Source organism: Trichechus manatus, unplaced genomic scaffold, assembly GCF_000243295.1.
Source record: "Trichechus manatus latirostris isolate Lorelei unplaced genomic scaffold, TriManLat1.0 scaffold00065, whole genome shotgun sequence".
NCBI lineage: Eukaryota > Metazoa > Chordata > Mammalia > Sirenia > Trichechidae > Trichechus > Trichechus manatus.
The window spans coordinates 13915539-13930516 of record NW_004444001.1 but is presented as its reverse complement, the minus strand read 5'-3'; the positions used below and the strand labels follow the sequence as shown (position 1 = coordinate 13930516).

General features: G+C 39.5%; 1 protein-coding gene across 1 annotated transcript in view; it reads right to left on the bottom strand.

Annotated features, from left to right (window-relative positions):
• Positions 1 to 10437: 10437 nt before the first annotated feature.
• Positions 10438 to 14978, bottom strand: part of LOC101340561 (adhesion G protein-coupled receptor F4) — a 19198-nt gene continuing 14657 nt past the window's right edge. Inside the window, exons 7-8 of the mRNA XM_004379571.2 lie at positions 11497 to 11556; positions 10438 to 10461 (exon numbers count right to left, since the gene is read on the bottom strand). Coding sequence (XP_004379628.1) covers positions 10438 to 10461; positions 11497 to 11556 — 84 coding nt within the window. The remainder of the gene's footprint in view (positions 10462 to 11496; positions 11557 to 14978) is intronic.

Sequence of the window (14978 nt, the reverse complement as noted above, 5' to 3'; positions counted from 1 at the left end):
GTTTTTTTTTCTTTATAATTGTTCTGAAATTCCAAAAGAGCACTACATCATGCACCACTTTTGAACTGGCCTCAGTGCTCTATGAGAAACTAGTTAGCCACTCCCTGGGTGAACAATCACATCTCAAAGTGTGGTCATCTCAGGCAGCAGCACTCAAGGTCACAGGCTCTATTTTCTGTTTTCACAGTCCTAGCTGCCTGCAAGGCCATTGACTGGGAGGTATCTAATAATGGCTGACTGACTTTAAATATATGGATTCCAGAATCTTTGGCTGTCACACAGCTAATTAAAAAAAAAAAAAGTGACCGACTACCATAGGGCACGCTGTGTTCTCAGATGTCAGAAAATTTTCACCTACTTCCCGCAGTCTAGCATGCAGAACATTCAGACTATTAATTACTTCTACTTACTCTGAGCAAACAATACCATGAGTGTACCAATGGAAACAGTATTCTGTGAATGGTGTCATAGGTCACATTCCCTGGAAAACAGATTCTGAGATGGAGATTTGCTTGCATGAAGTTTACTGAGGAGTATTTCTGGGAACAACATCTGTTTAAGAGATGGAGAGAAGCAGGATAGCTGTGACGTAGTCACAACCTAGAGGTCTCAGCTGATCCACAGGAAGCTCTGGAGCTGGGATGGTCCTTCAGAAATATCCCAAACTGAGGCAAGGGGGCTGGGCGATTGTCCTCAGCATCATTCAGTCATTGGATGTGAGCTGACCCTGGGGAGGGTCATGACCTGGGCAAAGGCAGCTTTCTGCTGTCCTTGGAGGGCAATTCTTAGGGAGGAACTCAGCAGTGAGCCATCAGCCAGCAAGACTCCTGGCAGCTAGAATGAATGCCTCGGCCTAAAGGGAGGGTCTCTGTCATGCACTACAGCATCCTCTACAAATGAGGGGCAGCAGAACTATATTCTCAAGATAGGTGCCTTGAGAATATAAATATGTAGCTCATTTTCACAGCAAACTCTTTGCAGTATGGCATGGCATCTTATTTGTCTTTCGTTGTTGTTGTTAGCTGTTGTTGAGTTGGACCCCAACTCACAGTGACCCCATTCACAAAGGAATGAAATATGCCATCCCCATGATCAGTTGTGGATTGGACCCTTGTGGTCCATTGGCTGATTTTTGGAAGTAGATCACCAGGCCTTTCTTCCTAGTTCGTCTTAGTCGGGGAGCTCCAGTGAATTCTGTTCAGCATCATAGCAGCTTTCAAGCCTCCACTGACAAACAAGTGGTGACTGCCATACATTGTTCACGGCTATAATATTTCTGCTTAAGGTTCATGCCTGGATGCTGGAGTCAGCGCAAGATTGTGATACAAGGGCCTGTGGAGTCCCCTCCTAACAATCCCCCCTTTACCCTCCTCTGTTTTCCTCCGCCATGTTTTTCTCTGGCGCTTTGCTCGTTATGTGTTCTGCTTCTCCAGGGCAGACTGCAGTGCTCACTCTGGTTTGTACACTATTTATTATTTCCACTATGACATATCATATTAAGTCCAAACACCCTCACCGGGCCTTCTTGGCTTCTGTGATCTGACATACTCTCCCTCTACGTCCAATACGGTTCTCTGCTTGGGTTAGGCTGCTGTCTTCATGGTCTCCCACGAATGCCTTCTTTATTCTTGCTCTACTTTCTGAAGTGCTCCCTTTCTGCCTAAAATAAACACCTATCTATCCATATCTGTCCAAACTTCTCTTGGTCTGTGTACAGCTTCCTCACAAGCACCATTAAGTGTTCTGAAGTTTCCATTCTTCACAATGTCATCCATAATTTGTTATGATCCACACAGTCAAATGCCTTATCATGGTCAATAAAACACAGGTAAACATATTTCTGCTATTCTCTACTTTCAGCCAGGATCCATCTGACATCAGCAATGAAATACTTGGTTCCACGTCCTCTACTGAATCCGGCCTAAATTTCTGGCAGTTCCCTGTCAACATACTGCTGCAGCCGCTTTTGAATGATCCTTAGCAAAATTTTACTTGCGTGTGATATTAATGATATTGTTCGATAATTTCCACATCAGTTGGATCACCTTTCTTGGGAATAGGTGTAAATATGGATCTCTTCCAGTCAGTAGACCACCCCAATTTCTCAGTTCTCTAATACATTCATTGCACCAAGTCTTTGTATAACAATTAGATGACATTATTTTATGTCATAGCATTTTTTTTGGGGGGGGGGGATGTGCATTTGGTCATTAGGGACAAAACCGTTTTAATTCTCCTGGAATCCAATATCTGGTTTTCATCAAAGTTGAGGTAACCCACACAGGTTTTTGAACCAAAAAATTGGTTCCTAAAAACTACCTTTGAGTCAAAAAAAAGGTCCAGATAAAGTAGTAAGACCATTTTACCTTGAGCATTGTGCTTCTTTTGAAGAATTCAGTTAGTTTTGAGGAAACAGATGCCAAAAGTCAGACTGGGAGCTGTGTTTAGGGTAAATCAGTAATTGTTTTAATTGTTCTTCAAGACAATGCTGGTTGAAAATCCTTTTCTGATCACAAGTTTGTTTATCAGTTCTGTTCTTATCCTTTTTTCCATGGCAATGTCAATAAGATTTGGTATAAGAATTTTGGAAGTTCTTCTCATTTTCAGAACATCTCTGACACTCTAATCAAAATGTTACCTTAATTTGTAAATCCTATATTCAATAAATTTCAATCAATTTCTATTATTGGCTTAATGTGATTTTCGTTTTAACACCAGCAAAAGATAAATAAGATCTATGACCAGAGAGATTTCATTTTTCTCTACTTCCAAAACCAAACCAAACCCATTGCTTTCGAGTCAATTCTGACTCATAGCAACCCTATAGGACAGGGTAGAACTGCCCCATAGGGTTTCAAGGAGTGGCTAGTGGATTCAAACTACTGACCTTTTGATTAGCAGACAAGCTCTTCACCACTGTGTATATCATAAGAAATCAATAAGGATTTATTTGAATTAAACTTTTTGAGAAATATTTTTTCTCTTCCTCTACTCTATCACTTAGGAAGCATCTTAAAAGAAATTAATGTTGATTCCCATTCCAGACTAATTAAATCAGATCTCTGCAGGGTAGGGCTCAGGCCTGCTTAGGTTTTAAAAGCTACCCAGGTGATTTTAACATGCCTGCAGGGCTAAGAATCATTGTTCTATATGCTGCTCAGCATGATATACAGTCATTTCTGCTATGACACGTCATGTTTGTTCTGACTGAATTGATATCTTAGAGAATCATTTGAACCTAATGCACATGTCATGCTTGCTTGTGTGTGATGTCCTCTGCGTGAAACAGTTGGTGAACTCAGAAATGGTATCCACGTGAACCAAGACACGAATGAATACACAAAATGTGTGCACATACAAACACACACACCCTTCAAACATCTACCAACTACCTGAGTGCATTGCGTGTGTTTTGAGCCACACCCATCCACATCTGACGTTGCAACTTGCTGTCCAACTTCAGGTACCCCTCCTTCCATCACTTCATAATAACTCACCTGCAAACCTTCTGACACCTACTTCCAAAAGCAAACTTCAGGTCTTTTTCAAGGTGATGTATCATATTTATTGCAATATTTATGTATTTCTTAACCATTTCACATGGGTAATACTCGTTCTTTTTTTTTTTTAAATGTGTCACTAACAAAGTTTTGGCATGTTATGTCCCTAATCTCATTTTTCCCATTAGCCCTGTGATTTTCATTGCCAATTTTGCATAGTGTGGTAATTTTGAGAAATATATATGTCACATTATGACAAAACTGACTACACTCAGCAAGAAATTCCCCTTAATATGTGCTAAAAGGGTGAAGCTTAAGAAGATATGGAAAAGAAAAGAGACTCACCAGTATTAGCATAAGGAAATTGTTAATTCAACCTTGTTACGGTACCAAATAAGTCTACAAAACAAAAGGAAATTCTTTGGCTTGGAATTATATGGTGCTCTGAATTTCTAGTTCTCAGGTTGTAAAAAAAAAAAAAGGTTATTTGTATACTGCCAAGAGTCAGGAAGGAAATATGGGTCAGTAAGCTAATGATTAAGAAATTTTATAAATCCAGAAGTTAGATTCATGTCCCTCAGTATGAACAACTTTAATTTTACTGTTGTTGTTAGGTGCTGTTGAGTCAGTTCCGACTCATAGACACCCTGTGTACAACAGAATGAATCACTGCCCAGTCCTGCACCATCCTCACAATCTTTGCTATGCTTGAGCACTTCGAGGCAGCCACTGTGTCAATCCATCTCAGTGAGGGTCTTCTTCTCTTTCTAATTTTACTAGCGGAGCATAACTTCCAATTGACTGAAAACTTTCATCCTTTAAATATTTACTATCTGGTTTAAAGCTTTCAGCTGCTAACTGAAAGGTCGGCAGTTTGAACCCATCAGCTACTTCTTGGAATAAAGATGTGGCAGTCTGCTTCCGTAAAGATTACAGCCTTGGAAACTCCTTGGGGCAGTTCTGCTCTGTCCTATAGGGTCACTATGAGTCGGCATCGACTTGACGGCAATGAGTTTGGGTTTTGATTTTTCACTCTGGTTTGAGACCAATCTTTGTCTTGTTCTAAACTACCAGTACTGAAAGTTTTGAAAGCTACCCTGCAAAGAGATACTTAATTGTTTTTTTGTTTGTTTGTTTGTTTTGTGACTGCTTTGCTATGCAAAACCAAACTGTTGTTAGAAATTTCTCTGAGAGTGTCTGAAAGACAGTAGTGCTGTTTGCCAAATATTTCCAGGTTCCCTACTTGTGAGTCCATGGTAGGAATGCATACTCTGGCCTCTTTGTGGTTCTGGTCAATGAGTTGAGGTTGATTGACATAGGATCGATACCCAAGAATGTTGTGGTGCCAGTGGAGAAATCCGTTTTGAATGAATTCACAGATGAGCAAATTGTCAAAGGTAAGTATATTCATTTTTATTTCTAAAATAACAGCCAGATTCTTCTTTATATATAGTGGTTTAAAGATGCAAACACACATACACAAATAATAATACATACAAGAATATTTTTCATGTTTCACAGATTAAGAAATTAAAGTATTGTGAGCTAAAATATTTTATTCAAGGGGTCTAAAATAGTAAACACATTTAAAAAGTTCTCTTGTTTTTCTTCTGTTCCCTATCTTTAGGAAACCTATGACTTAACTGCTAACAAAAGTAGAGTCAGTGTTTCTCCTGTCACCCCACCCTCCCTCTCCTACCCGTAACCTTAGCTCTGAAGCTGGATTTAATCCCTTCCCCCAAAGAGCTTAGGATCCACTCAGAGTAATGGATGACTGAGCCCATGGAGCCGCAGAGCAGGTCTCAGCAGCTTGCTTAGGGTTGCCTAGGGAAGACATGATGGTTTTCAGGTTGACCAAGAAGCCAGGTTCTTTCAGGTTACAGGTAGGCTAAAGAGTCAGTAGATCAGCCTCCTTAAGGCCCAATCACCAATTATGATTCCCAGTTTTTCCTCTTCAAACGTTTTCATGCTAAGCTTGGGTGTCACTCCTGGCAAGAAGAGCAAGTCTTCAAAGTGAGCATTACTCTCTTCTTCCACCTCCTCATTCCAACTTGCTTTCCTTGTTCTCCTTCTCCTGGAACACGCTACTCAGTCATGGGATGCAGGATGTCCATCTGGAATGGGGCACCTAGGCAGAATGGTTGAAACACTGGTTAATAGTAAGGATAATAGCTGGCATTTGTTGCAAACTTAAGCAGGGGCAGGTTCTAGTCCAAGGGTTTTTAATGTGTTAGCTCACTAAATCCTGAAACCATCCTGTGAAGTATGAACTATTATTAGCCCCATTTTACAGATGAGAAAATGCAGGCACAGAGGCATGGAGTAATTCCTTAAGGTCACACAGTAGGAAGGCTGTTCTCCCAGCTTTATTATTCTGTGCCCTCTTCCTTCTTTATGCTGCTCCCTCAACCCTCAACTCAGCACTTGGTGCCCTCTCTCCCATGGGGTCGCTATGAGTCGGAATCGACTCGGTGGCAACAGGTTTGGTTTTGGTTTGTTTTTCCCTAGTCCACTGTCAAAACTTAGTCTCTGGAATATTACTCAGTAATAAAAAAATGAGCTATAAAGCTACAAAAAGACATGGAGAGAACTTAAATGCATACAGCTGAGAGAAAGAAGCCAGTCCGAAAATATTGTATGATTCCGACTATATGACATTCTGGAAAAAACAAAACTACAGACAGAGTAAAGATCAGTAGTTGCCAGGGATTCAGGGGGACTGGGGTGGGAGGATAAATAGGTGAACAGAGAGCATTTTAAGGTCGGTGAAACTGTTCTCCCTGATACTGTAATGGTGGTGTCCTAGTCATCTACTGCTGCTATAACAGAAATCCAAGTGGGTGCTTTAACAAACAGAAATTTATTTTCTCACAGTTTAGGAAGCTACAAGTCCTAATGCAGGACATCAGCCCTAGGGAAAGGCTTTCTCTCTCTGTCGGCTCTCAGGGAAAGTCCTTGTCTCTTCTGAGCTTCTGCTCCTGGGTGCTCTTCATGTGGCTTGGCATCTCTGCCCCTATCTCAGCTTCTCAGCTTGCTCGTTTAATTTTAATCTCTTTTAAATTCAAAAGAGATTGATTTAAAACACACCCTACACAAATCCTGTCTCATTAACATAACAAAGAAAACCCATTCCCAAATGGGATTTTAACCACAGATATAGAGGTTAGGATTTACAACACATATTTTGGGGGGACACAATTCAATCCATAACAGGTAGATACATGACATTATGCATTTGTCAAAACTCATAGAACTGAGCAACGCAAAGAGTTAACCCTTATGTAAACTATGGACTTCAGTCAATAATAATTGTCAATATTGATTCATTGATTTTAACAAATATAACACACTTATGCAAGATGTTAAGCAGCCCTGGTGGAACAAATGATTAAGCACTCAGCTGATAACCCAAAGGTTGGCAGTTCGAACTCACTCAAAGGCTTCACGAAGAAAGACCTAGCTATCTGCTTCTCCATGGGAGAAAGATGTGGCAGTCAGCTTCCATAAAGATTTCCACCTTGGAAATTCTACAGGATCGCTGAGTCGGAATTGACTCAACGGCAGTGGGTTTGGTTTTTTGTTTTTGTTTTTTTTAATCTGCTTCTGGGAAGATTATAGCCAACAAAACCCTATGCGGCAGTTCTACTCTGTCACATTGGGTCACTATGAGTCGGAATCAACTTGATGGTACCCAACAACAATGTAAGACGTCAATAATAGGAGAAACTTGGGGTAGGGAGATAAATACGAATTCTCTGTATTTTCTGCACAATTTTTTTGTAAACCTAAAACTGTTCTAAACAATAAAGTGTATTAAAAGAAAAAAAATAATCTTGGTCTTTGGAATGACTCTGCTGGTCTTAATTTACAACTTTACATAGAAAACTGTATTGCTTCTCTCAAGGGTATTTGCTTAATCAGTCTCATTTCTCACTGTGAAATGAGGAGGTCTGTATTCTGTTAAGTGACTTTCAGGAATAAACAAGTATGTGGAAGAGATTTTGGAGGAACAAAGAGCCTTCCTGATTACCCTAATCACACTGAGTAAAACAGTTTCTGTTAGGTTGGTATTAAAGGCCAGCCCTTCATATATAAACAGCAGAGGGCGCTGTGCAGCTATGACCTCATAATAAGAATGATGCCCCCTTCCTCCCCTGCATCTTAGGATGGGATTCCCCAGTTAGAATCTATACCCGAAGCAAGCTGCCTGTTTTTCACCCTCTACAGTCCTGCTGGAAACTCTGATGGTGTAGTGGTTAAGAGCTATGGCTGCTAACCAAAAGTTCGGCAGTTCGAATCCACCAGGTGCTCCTTGGAAACCCCATGGTTCTACTCTGTCTTATAGGGTCACTATGAGATGGAATCAAGTCAATGGCAATGGGTTTGTTTTTTGGTACAGTCCTGCTTCCCTGCAGATCTGGCTTGACACCATTTCTAAGAACACTCCTGACTTGGGATATGAAGAGTTTTTACCCACACTCAATTTTCATTGCAAGTCCAGTTCTGAAGTTCTGAAGTTCTGCCTTTTTCCCTTTGGCTTAGCCCTGCCTTGGACTGCAACCCTGCCTTGTCCTTACTAAACACCTAGTGTCCCTGAGATGTAATTGTGCCTTAAGTCCTGTGGTTGTAAACTTTCTCCCTGCTGAGAGACTTCCTGATGCTGTCTGCTCACCCTTCTGGGCTTCGAAGGTTCACTCATTGTTGATTTCCTATCCCTGTACTCTAAGGTCTCCTGGGCCCCAACATGGTTCGCCATGATGCCAACTGCTATTACAGAACCCTTCTGATATCACGTCTCCAGATGTTAAAGTACAAGCCCCAATTACTGAGAAAATGCAGTAGGCGTAGGGCCACTAGTGGAAGACAGGCTAAAAGAATGCAATCCTCAGCTCATCACTTACTTCACAGGCTCAAATACAGAAAAAGTTGAAAGCTGAAGATGATGTGATGAGGATTTCTTTGGGAAGAGTTGTTCGTGCGCTCCCACCCCACTTCCTACACTTCCTCTTAATACTGTATCTGAGGCTTGTACACCTCCCAATTCTAGTAAGCGGTGTAGTTCCTGTCCTTGGCTTTACTGGTTTTCTCCAGCTTTTACTACAGCCAACCATGCTATGCCCAACTAACTGGAGATGAGGCCTCAACCATGCCTCTGTTCTGAGAATTGCCAGATACAGTATCCTCAGGTGCAGGACCTGCCACCTGGGATAGCCTGATAAACCTCATAGAATAGACTGCTGTCAAGTTAGGACCTTAATAGAAAAGCTGGCTGTGTTTTTTAATAGATCATCTGAACTACATTTTAATTAATAAACTAATCAAGAAATGTTAAAATGGCATTCCACGATTTTAATGAAGGAACTCTACAGACTATGAAAAGTGTAGAAGTTGAGAAAGTCAACCTTTTTAAAGTTCTACTCTATCTCTACACCCCCCCCCCACACTTTTAAATTTCTAATATAAAAATCCAAATGTGAGGATGATTAATTAAGGACAGTGTAAAACCGTTTATCTCTCTTTGTTTCCCAGCACCCCACACTACCGTCTTTATGCCTTCATGCCAGGCAATGTGCAAGACAGGGTCCTCTCCTTTCTCTCTCCTCTCCCTGGGACCACGTGCCAATGTCCCACACCAGCACAACATCAGGTTTGTCGGATCTGTTGTACAGAAAGTCCCTTAAGGATTCTTCCAACTCAGAGTGTCTGTAGTAACATGAGTTTTTTTTCAACCCCTTGCCTTGTCCCATTACTCAATCCCAACAGGTGGACTGTGACTCAGAGAGGGAAGGAACGTAAAAGAGGAAGTGGCTGCTCCCAAATGGTGTTAAAAAACAATAATAAAAACCTGAGACTCATCTGTAACTGTGCAAAAGGTCATGAAACCTCTCCAAGACAAAACCATTACCAGGGCTGATCATCCCTTCCCACATTCTCCTCATCAGCTCTCTGGTTACTGGCTGCCATTTTGTGACTTATTACCCCCTTCCTGGATGCCTAATATTTGTTTTCTCTTGATTTCACCTGTGTATAAATATGTCTAAGGGGTTGACTATGAGTAGGCAACTAATTTGCCACAACCCCACCCACACCCCCTTAGGAATGATCCTTGGCCCCACTTAATTAGGGTAAGACAGGCCTATTGCTTTGTGATTTCAATTAATTAAGTCTTCCTTCTTGACAATGAGGCTGTTATAAATGTCACTACTCACTGGCAAGATGGAATTAAGGTGTGTGAGTGCTGTGGACAGCGAGGGTGTATCCTGTATCAGTGCAGGTGCAATAACAGCATCCTCTCATTGAAGGATGCTTAAGACTTGGTCATGTGAATGGAGATGACATAGTTTTGAAGAAGATATGCATATTTTCATTTAAATGATGGACAATAAAGAAGTTTCCATTCATTGAAAGATACACCTGCCACCTCCCAAGTCACTCCAGCATCACCTAGCTTTCAATAGGTTGCTCACAATGGGCACTGAGTAGCTTGTTACAACTTGTAAGTGAAGTTTCCATTAGTTTTTAATACTCACTTCTCCTCCTCAACGATTCATTAACTTTGATCTATTGGTTGGGCTTAATGATGCATTCTAAATGGGAAAAAAAAATAACATGGTGTCAACAAGTAATAACATTGATGGAAATGCACACACATTTATTTTTAAGCCTACCTAGAGATAAATAAATGGAGCCCTGGTGGAATAGTGGTTACGAGCTTGGCTGCTAACCAAAAGGTCAGCTGTTCAAATCCACCAGCCTCTCTTTGGAAACTCTATAGGGCAGTTCTACTCTGTTCAATGAGTTGGGATTGACTGGAAGGCAACGGGTTTTTTTTTTTTTTAAGAGATAAATATATAAAAATGAAAACATGAGAAGTACTCCAACTGACATATCTACATAGAATTAAATTATCATATTTCACTGAATATTACATTGTAAGCTACACCATTATTTTTATGTTCCACTAAGAAATAAAAGGAAAAAATATGCCAATTAAACCATGACTTCCACTGATTATGAGATATATTCCAATTTCAGAGATGTTAAAAGATGAAGAAAATGTCTTTCTTAGAATTGATGAACTATGGTACTAAAAGTCACACTCACTACCCAACCACATTGCTGTTGAGTTGATTCCAACTCATAGTGGCTCTATAGGACAGAGTAGAACTACCCCATAGGGTTTCCAAGGAGTGCTTGGTGGATTTGAACTGCCGGCCTTTTGGTTAGCAGCCTAACTCTTAACTTCTGTGCCACCAGAATGCCACACTCACTACTAGCTAACCATAAATGCTAGTTCTCAATGCCTCTAGAAGATTTTCTGTTTGTTTGCTTGTTTTTAAAGAAGCAGCAGTTATTGAGAATCTGCTGGTTGAATGATACCTTCTTTCTAATTAACATAGAAAGGTTGACAATTTTAGCTGATGTCTTAAAAAACAGATAACCAAGTCAAACGTCTTCTTCAAAATCTATATGTACATGCATACTTCAATAGAAGGAAAGGGGATTTACTGAAAAGAGTCCTGAACAAGGAGAATGGACAGAGACCTTGACTCCTGTTGGTCTTAGTGTGGTTCTTCTCTTGACTATCTGGGTGTTATTGGACAGGTCCCTTAAGTACTCTGGGCCTTGGTTTCCTTACCCGTAAAATGAGTGAGTTGGACTAGAATTTTGTTTCTATAATAGCTTATCTCTCATTTCCCAGCTCCCACATTTTATGAATCTAGAATCCTGGTTTCATGCTGTCCCATCTCAATGCTCCAGATATCAGGCTGAAATATGTTCAATGTGTAAAATTCTTTTAAAGGGTATATTTCTGCTGACCTTCAGTTTTAGCAGGACACTCAAATTTGTTGAATGAAGAAATGAATGAATGTTTGTATGTTCTAATAATCCTCTTTGCTAACACCTACTTTGCACCAAGCTGTAGTAGTTGTCTCCGCACAACTCTGGTAAGAACACCAACCCTCAATGGTTGAGATTAAAAGGGAAGGCTTACCTCTGCTGCCCTTGATTTCCCCTTCAGTAAAGTCATGCTCATCTTCAAAGCATCTCTTATCTAAAGAAGCAATGATCGTGAGCTTATGACATAACATCATAGATGTCAGAGTAGACAACAAAATCCCCAAGGCCCAGAGCTGTGTCCTGCAATATTGAAACCAATAACCCTGGAAGAAGCAGCATCAGATGGCTTTTAAATTACTTAGCTCACTGTCTGGTAAATAATAAGACTTGGGTAAAAGTTGATGTGTAGCTATCACTAAATGTAGGATTAAAGTTTCTATTCTTTTCACCAGCTACACTCACACACAGCCTCCTGTTGACTTGTTAAAGACTAAGAAATGCCCCATAAAGAGACAAAGAGTGACAGAATGGATTTAAAAAGTGACCCATCAATGTGCTGTCTACAAGAGACACAACTTAGACACAAAGACATAAATATATTAAAAATAAAAGGATGGAAAAAATATATCAACCAAATAGAAATCCAAAAAAGAGCAGGAGCAGCCATACTAATCTCAGCTAAAATAGACTTTAAAGTCAAATGTACCATAAAAGACAGGAAGGAAATTATATAATGATTAAAAGGACAGTCCACCATGATAACATAACCATAATAAATACCTATCCACCCAGTGACAGGGCTCCAAAACACATAACAGCACTGAAAAGAGAAACTAACAGTTCCACAATAATAGTAGGAGACTTCAACACACCACCCTTGGTAAAGGACAGAACATTTAGAAAGAAACTCAACAAAGATACAGGAGATCTTAAGGCCACAATCAACCATCTTGACCTCATAGACATATACAGAACACTCCACCCAACAGCAGCAAAGAATATATTCTTTTCCAATATACATGGAACATTCTCCAGAATAGACCACATCCTAGGCCACAGAAACCAAAAAAACCAAACCTGTTGCCATCGTGTCAACTTCAACTCATAGGGACCCAATAAGACAGAGTAGAACTGCCCCATAGGGTTTCCAAGGAGCAGCTGGTGGATTCAAACTGCCTACCTTTTGATTAGCAGCTGGTTAGCAGCCAAGCTCGTAACCACTGCACCACCAGTGTGCCTAACAAAATCCAAAACACTGAGATAATACAAGCATCTTCTCTGATCACAATGCCATGAAGTAGAAATTAGTAACAAGAAAAGCACGGAAAAAAATTCAAATACATGGAAACTGAATAACACCTTGCTTAAAAACCACTGGGTAACAGAAGAAATCAAAGATGGAATAAAAAAATTTCTAGAATCAAATGAGAATGCAAATACATCACACCAAAACCTATGGACACAGCTAAGACAGTGCTCAAAGGTCAATTTATAGCTATAGATGCACACATCAAAAAAGAAGAAAGGGACAAAATCAAAATGTTAGTCCTATAACTGGAACAAATAGAAACAGAATAGCTAAAGAAGCCCACACCACCAGAATAAAGGAAATAATAAAGATCAGAGCAGAAATAAATGAAATGGAGAATAGAAAAACAATAGAATCAACAAACCCAAAAGTTAGTTCTTTGAAAGGATCAACAAAACCAACAAAGCACTGGACAAATTGACAAAAGAAAACCAGGAGAGGAAGCAAATTACCCAAATAAGAAATAGAATGGGGGACATTACAATAGACCCAATTGAAATAAAAAGGATCATAACAGTACTATGAAAAACTGTACTCCAATAAATTTGAAAACCTAGAGTAAAAGGACAAATTTCCAGAAACACACTACCCACCTAAACTAACACAAACTGTGGTAGAAAATCTGAACAGACCCATAATGAGAAGAGATTGAAAAGGTAACAAAAAAAACTCCCAACAAAAAAAATGTCCTGGCCCAGATGGTTTCACTGGAGAATTCTACCAAACATTCAGAGAAGAGCTTCCACCAGTACTACTCAAACTATTTCAGAACATAGAAAAGGAAGAGATACTTACAAATTCATTCTATGAAGCCAGCATAACCCTGATACAAAACCAGGCAAAGACATCATCAATAAAGAAAATTACAAACTAATATCACTCATGAATATAGATGCAAAATTCTCAACAAAAATTCCAGCCAATAGAATTCAGTATCATATCAAAAAAAATAATACACCATGACCAAGTGGGAATCTTACCAGGTATGCAAGGATGGTTCAACATTAGAAAATCAGTGGAATCTACCACATAAATAAAATAAAAGAATCACATGATTATCTCAATCAATGCAGAAAAGACATTCAATAAAGTCTAACATCCATTACTGATTAAAAACTCTCAATAAGATAGGAATAGAAGGGAAATTCCTCAACGTAATAAAGGGCATCTATACAAAATCAACAGCCAACATCATTCTCAATGGAGAGGGGCCGAAAACATTCCCTTTGAGAACAGGAACAAGACAAGGATGCCCTTTATCACCACTCCTATTTAATACTATGCTGGAAGTCCTAGCTAGAGCGATAAGGCAAGACAAAGAAATAAAGAGTATCCAAATTGGTAAGGAAGAAGTAAAACCATCCCTACTCGCAGATGATATACAATCCTATACATACAGAACCCCAAAGATTCCACAAGAAAACTACTGGAACTAATAGAAAGATTCAGCAGAGTAGCAGAATACAAGATAAACATAAAAATCAATTGAATTCCTATACACCAATAAAAAGAACTATGAAAAGGAAATAGGAAAACAATACCATTTATAATAGCTCCTAAAAAAATAAAATACTTAGGAATAAATCTAACCAGGGATGTAAAAGACCTATACAAAGAAAACGACAAAACACTACTGCAGGAAACCAAATGAGACCTACATAAATAAAAAAACATACCATGCTCGTAGATAGGCAGATTCAACATTGTGAAAATGTCAATTCTACCCAAAGCAATTTACAAATACAATGCAATCCTGATCCAAATATCAACAACATTCTTTTAAAAAACAGAAAAACTAATCATTAACTTTATATGGAAAGGGAAGAGGCCCCGGATAAGTAAAGCACTATTGAAGAAGAAGAATAAAGTAGGAGGGCTTGCACTACCTGACCTCAGAACCTACTATACAGCTACAGTAGTCAAAACAGCCTGGTACTGGTACAACGACAGACACGTTGACCAATGGAACAGAATTGAGAACCCAGATGTAAATCCATCTATCTACAGTCACTTGATCTTTGACAAAGGCCCAAAGTCCATTAAACGGGGAAAAGACAGTCTTTTTATCAAATGGTGCTGGGAAAACTGGATGTCCATCTGTAAAAAAATGAAACAGGACCCATACCTCACACAATACACAGAAACTAATTCAAAATGGATCAAAGACTAAATATAAAACCAAAAACTATAAAGATCATGGAAGAAAAAACAGGGTCAACACTAGGGGATCTAATATATGGCATAAATAGCATGTTGTTGCTGTTAGTTGTTAGGTACCATCGAGTCGGTTCCAACTCACAGTGACCCTATGTACTACAGAATGAAAC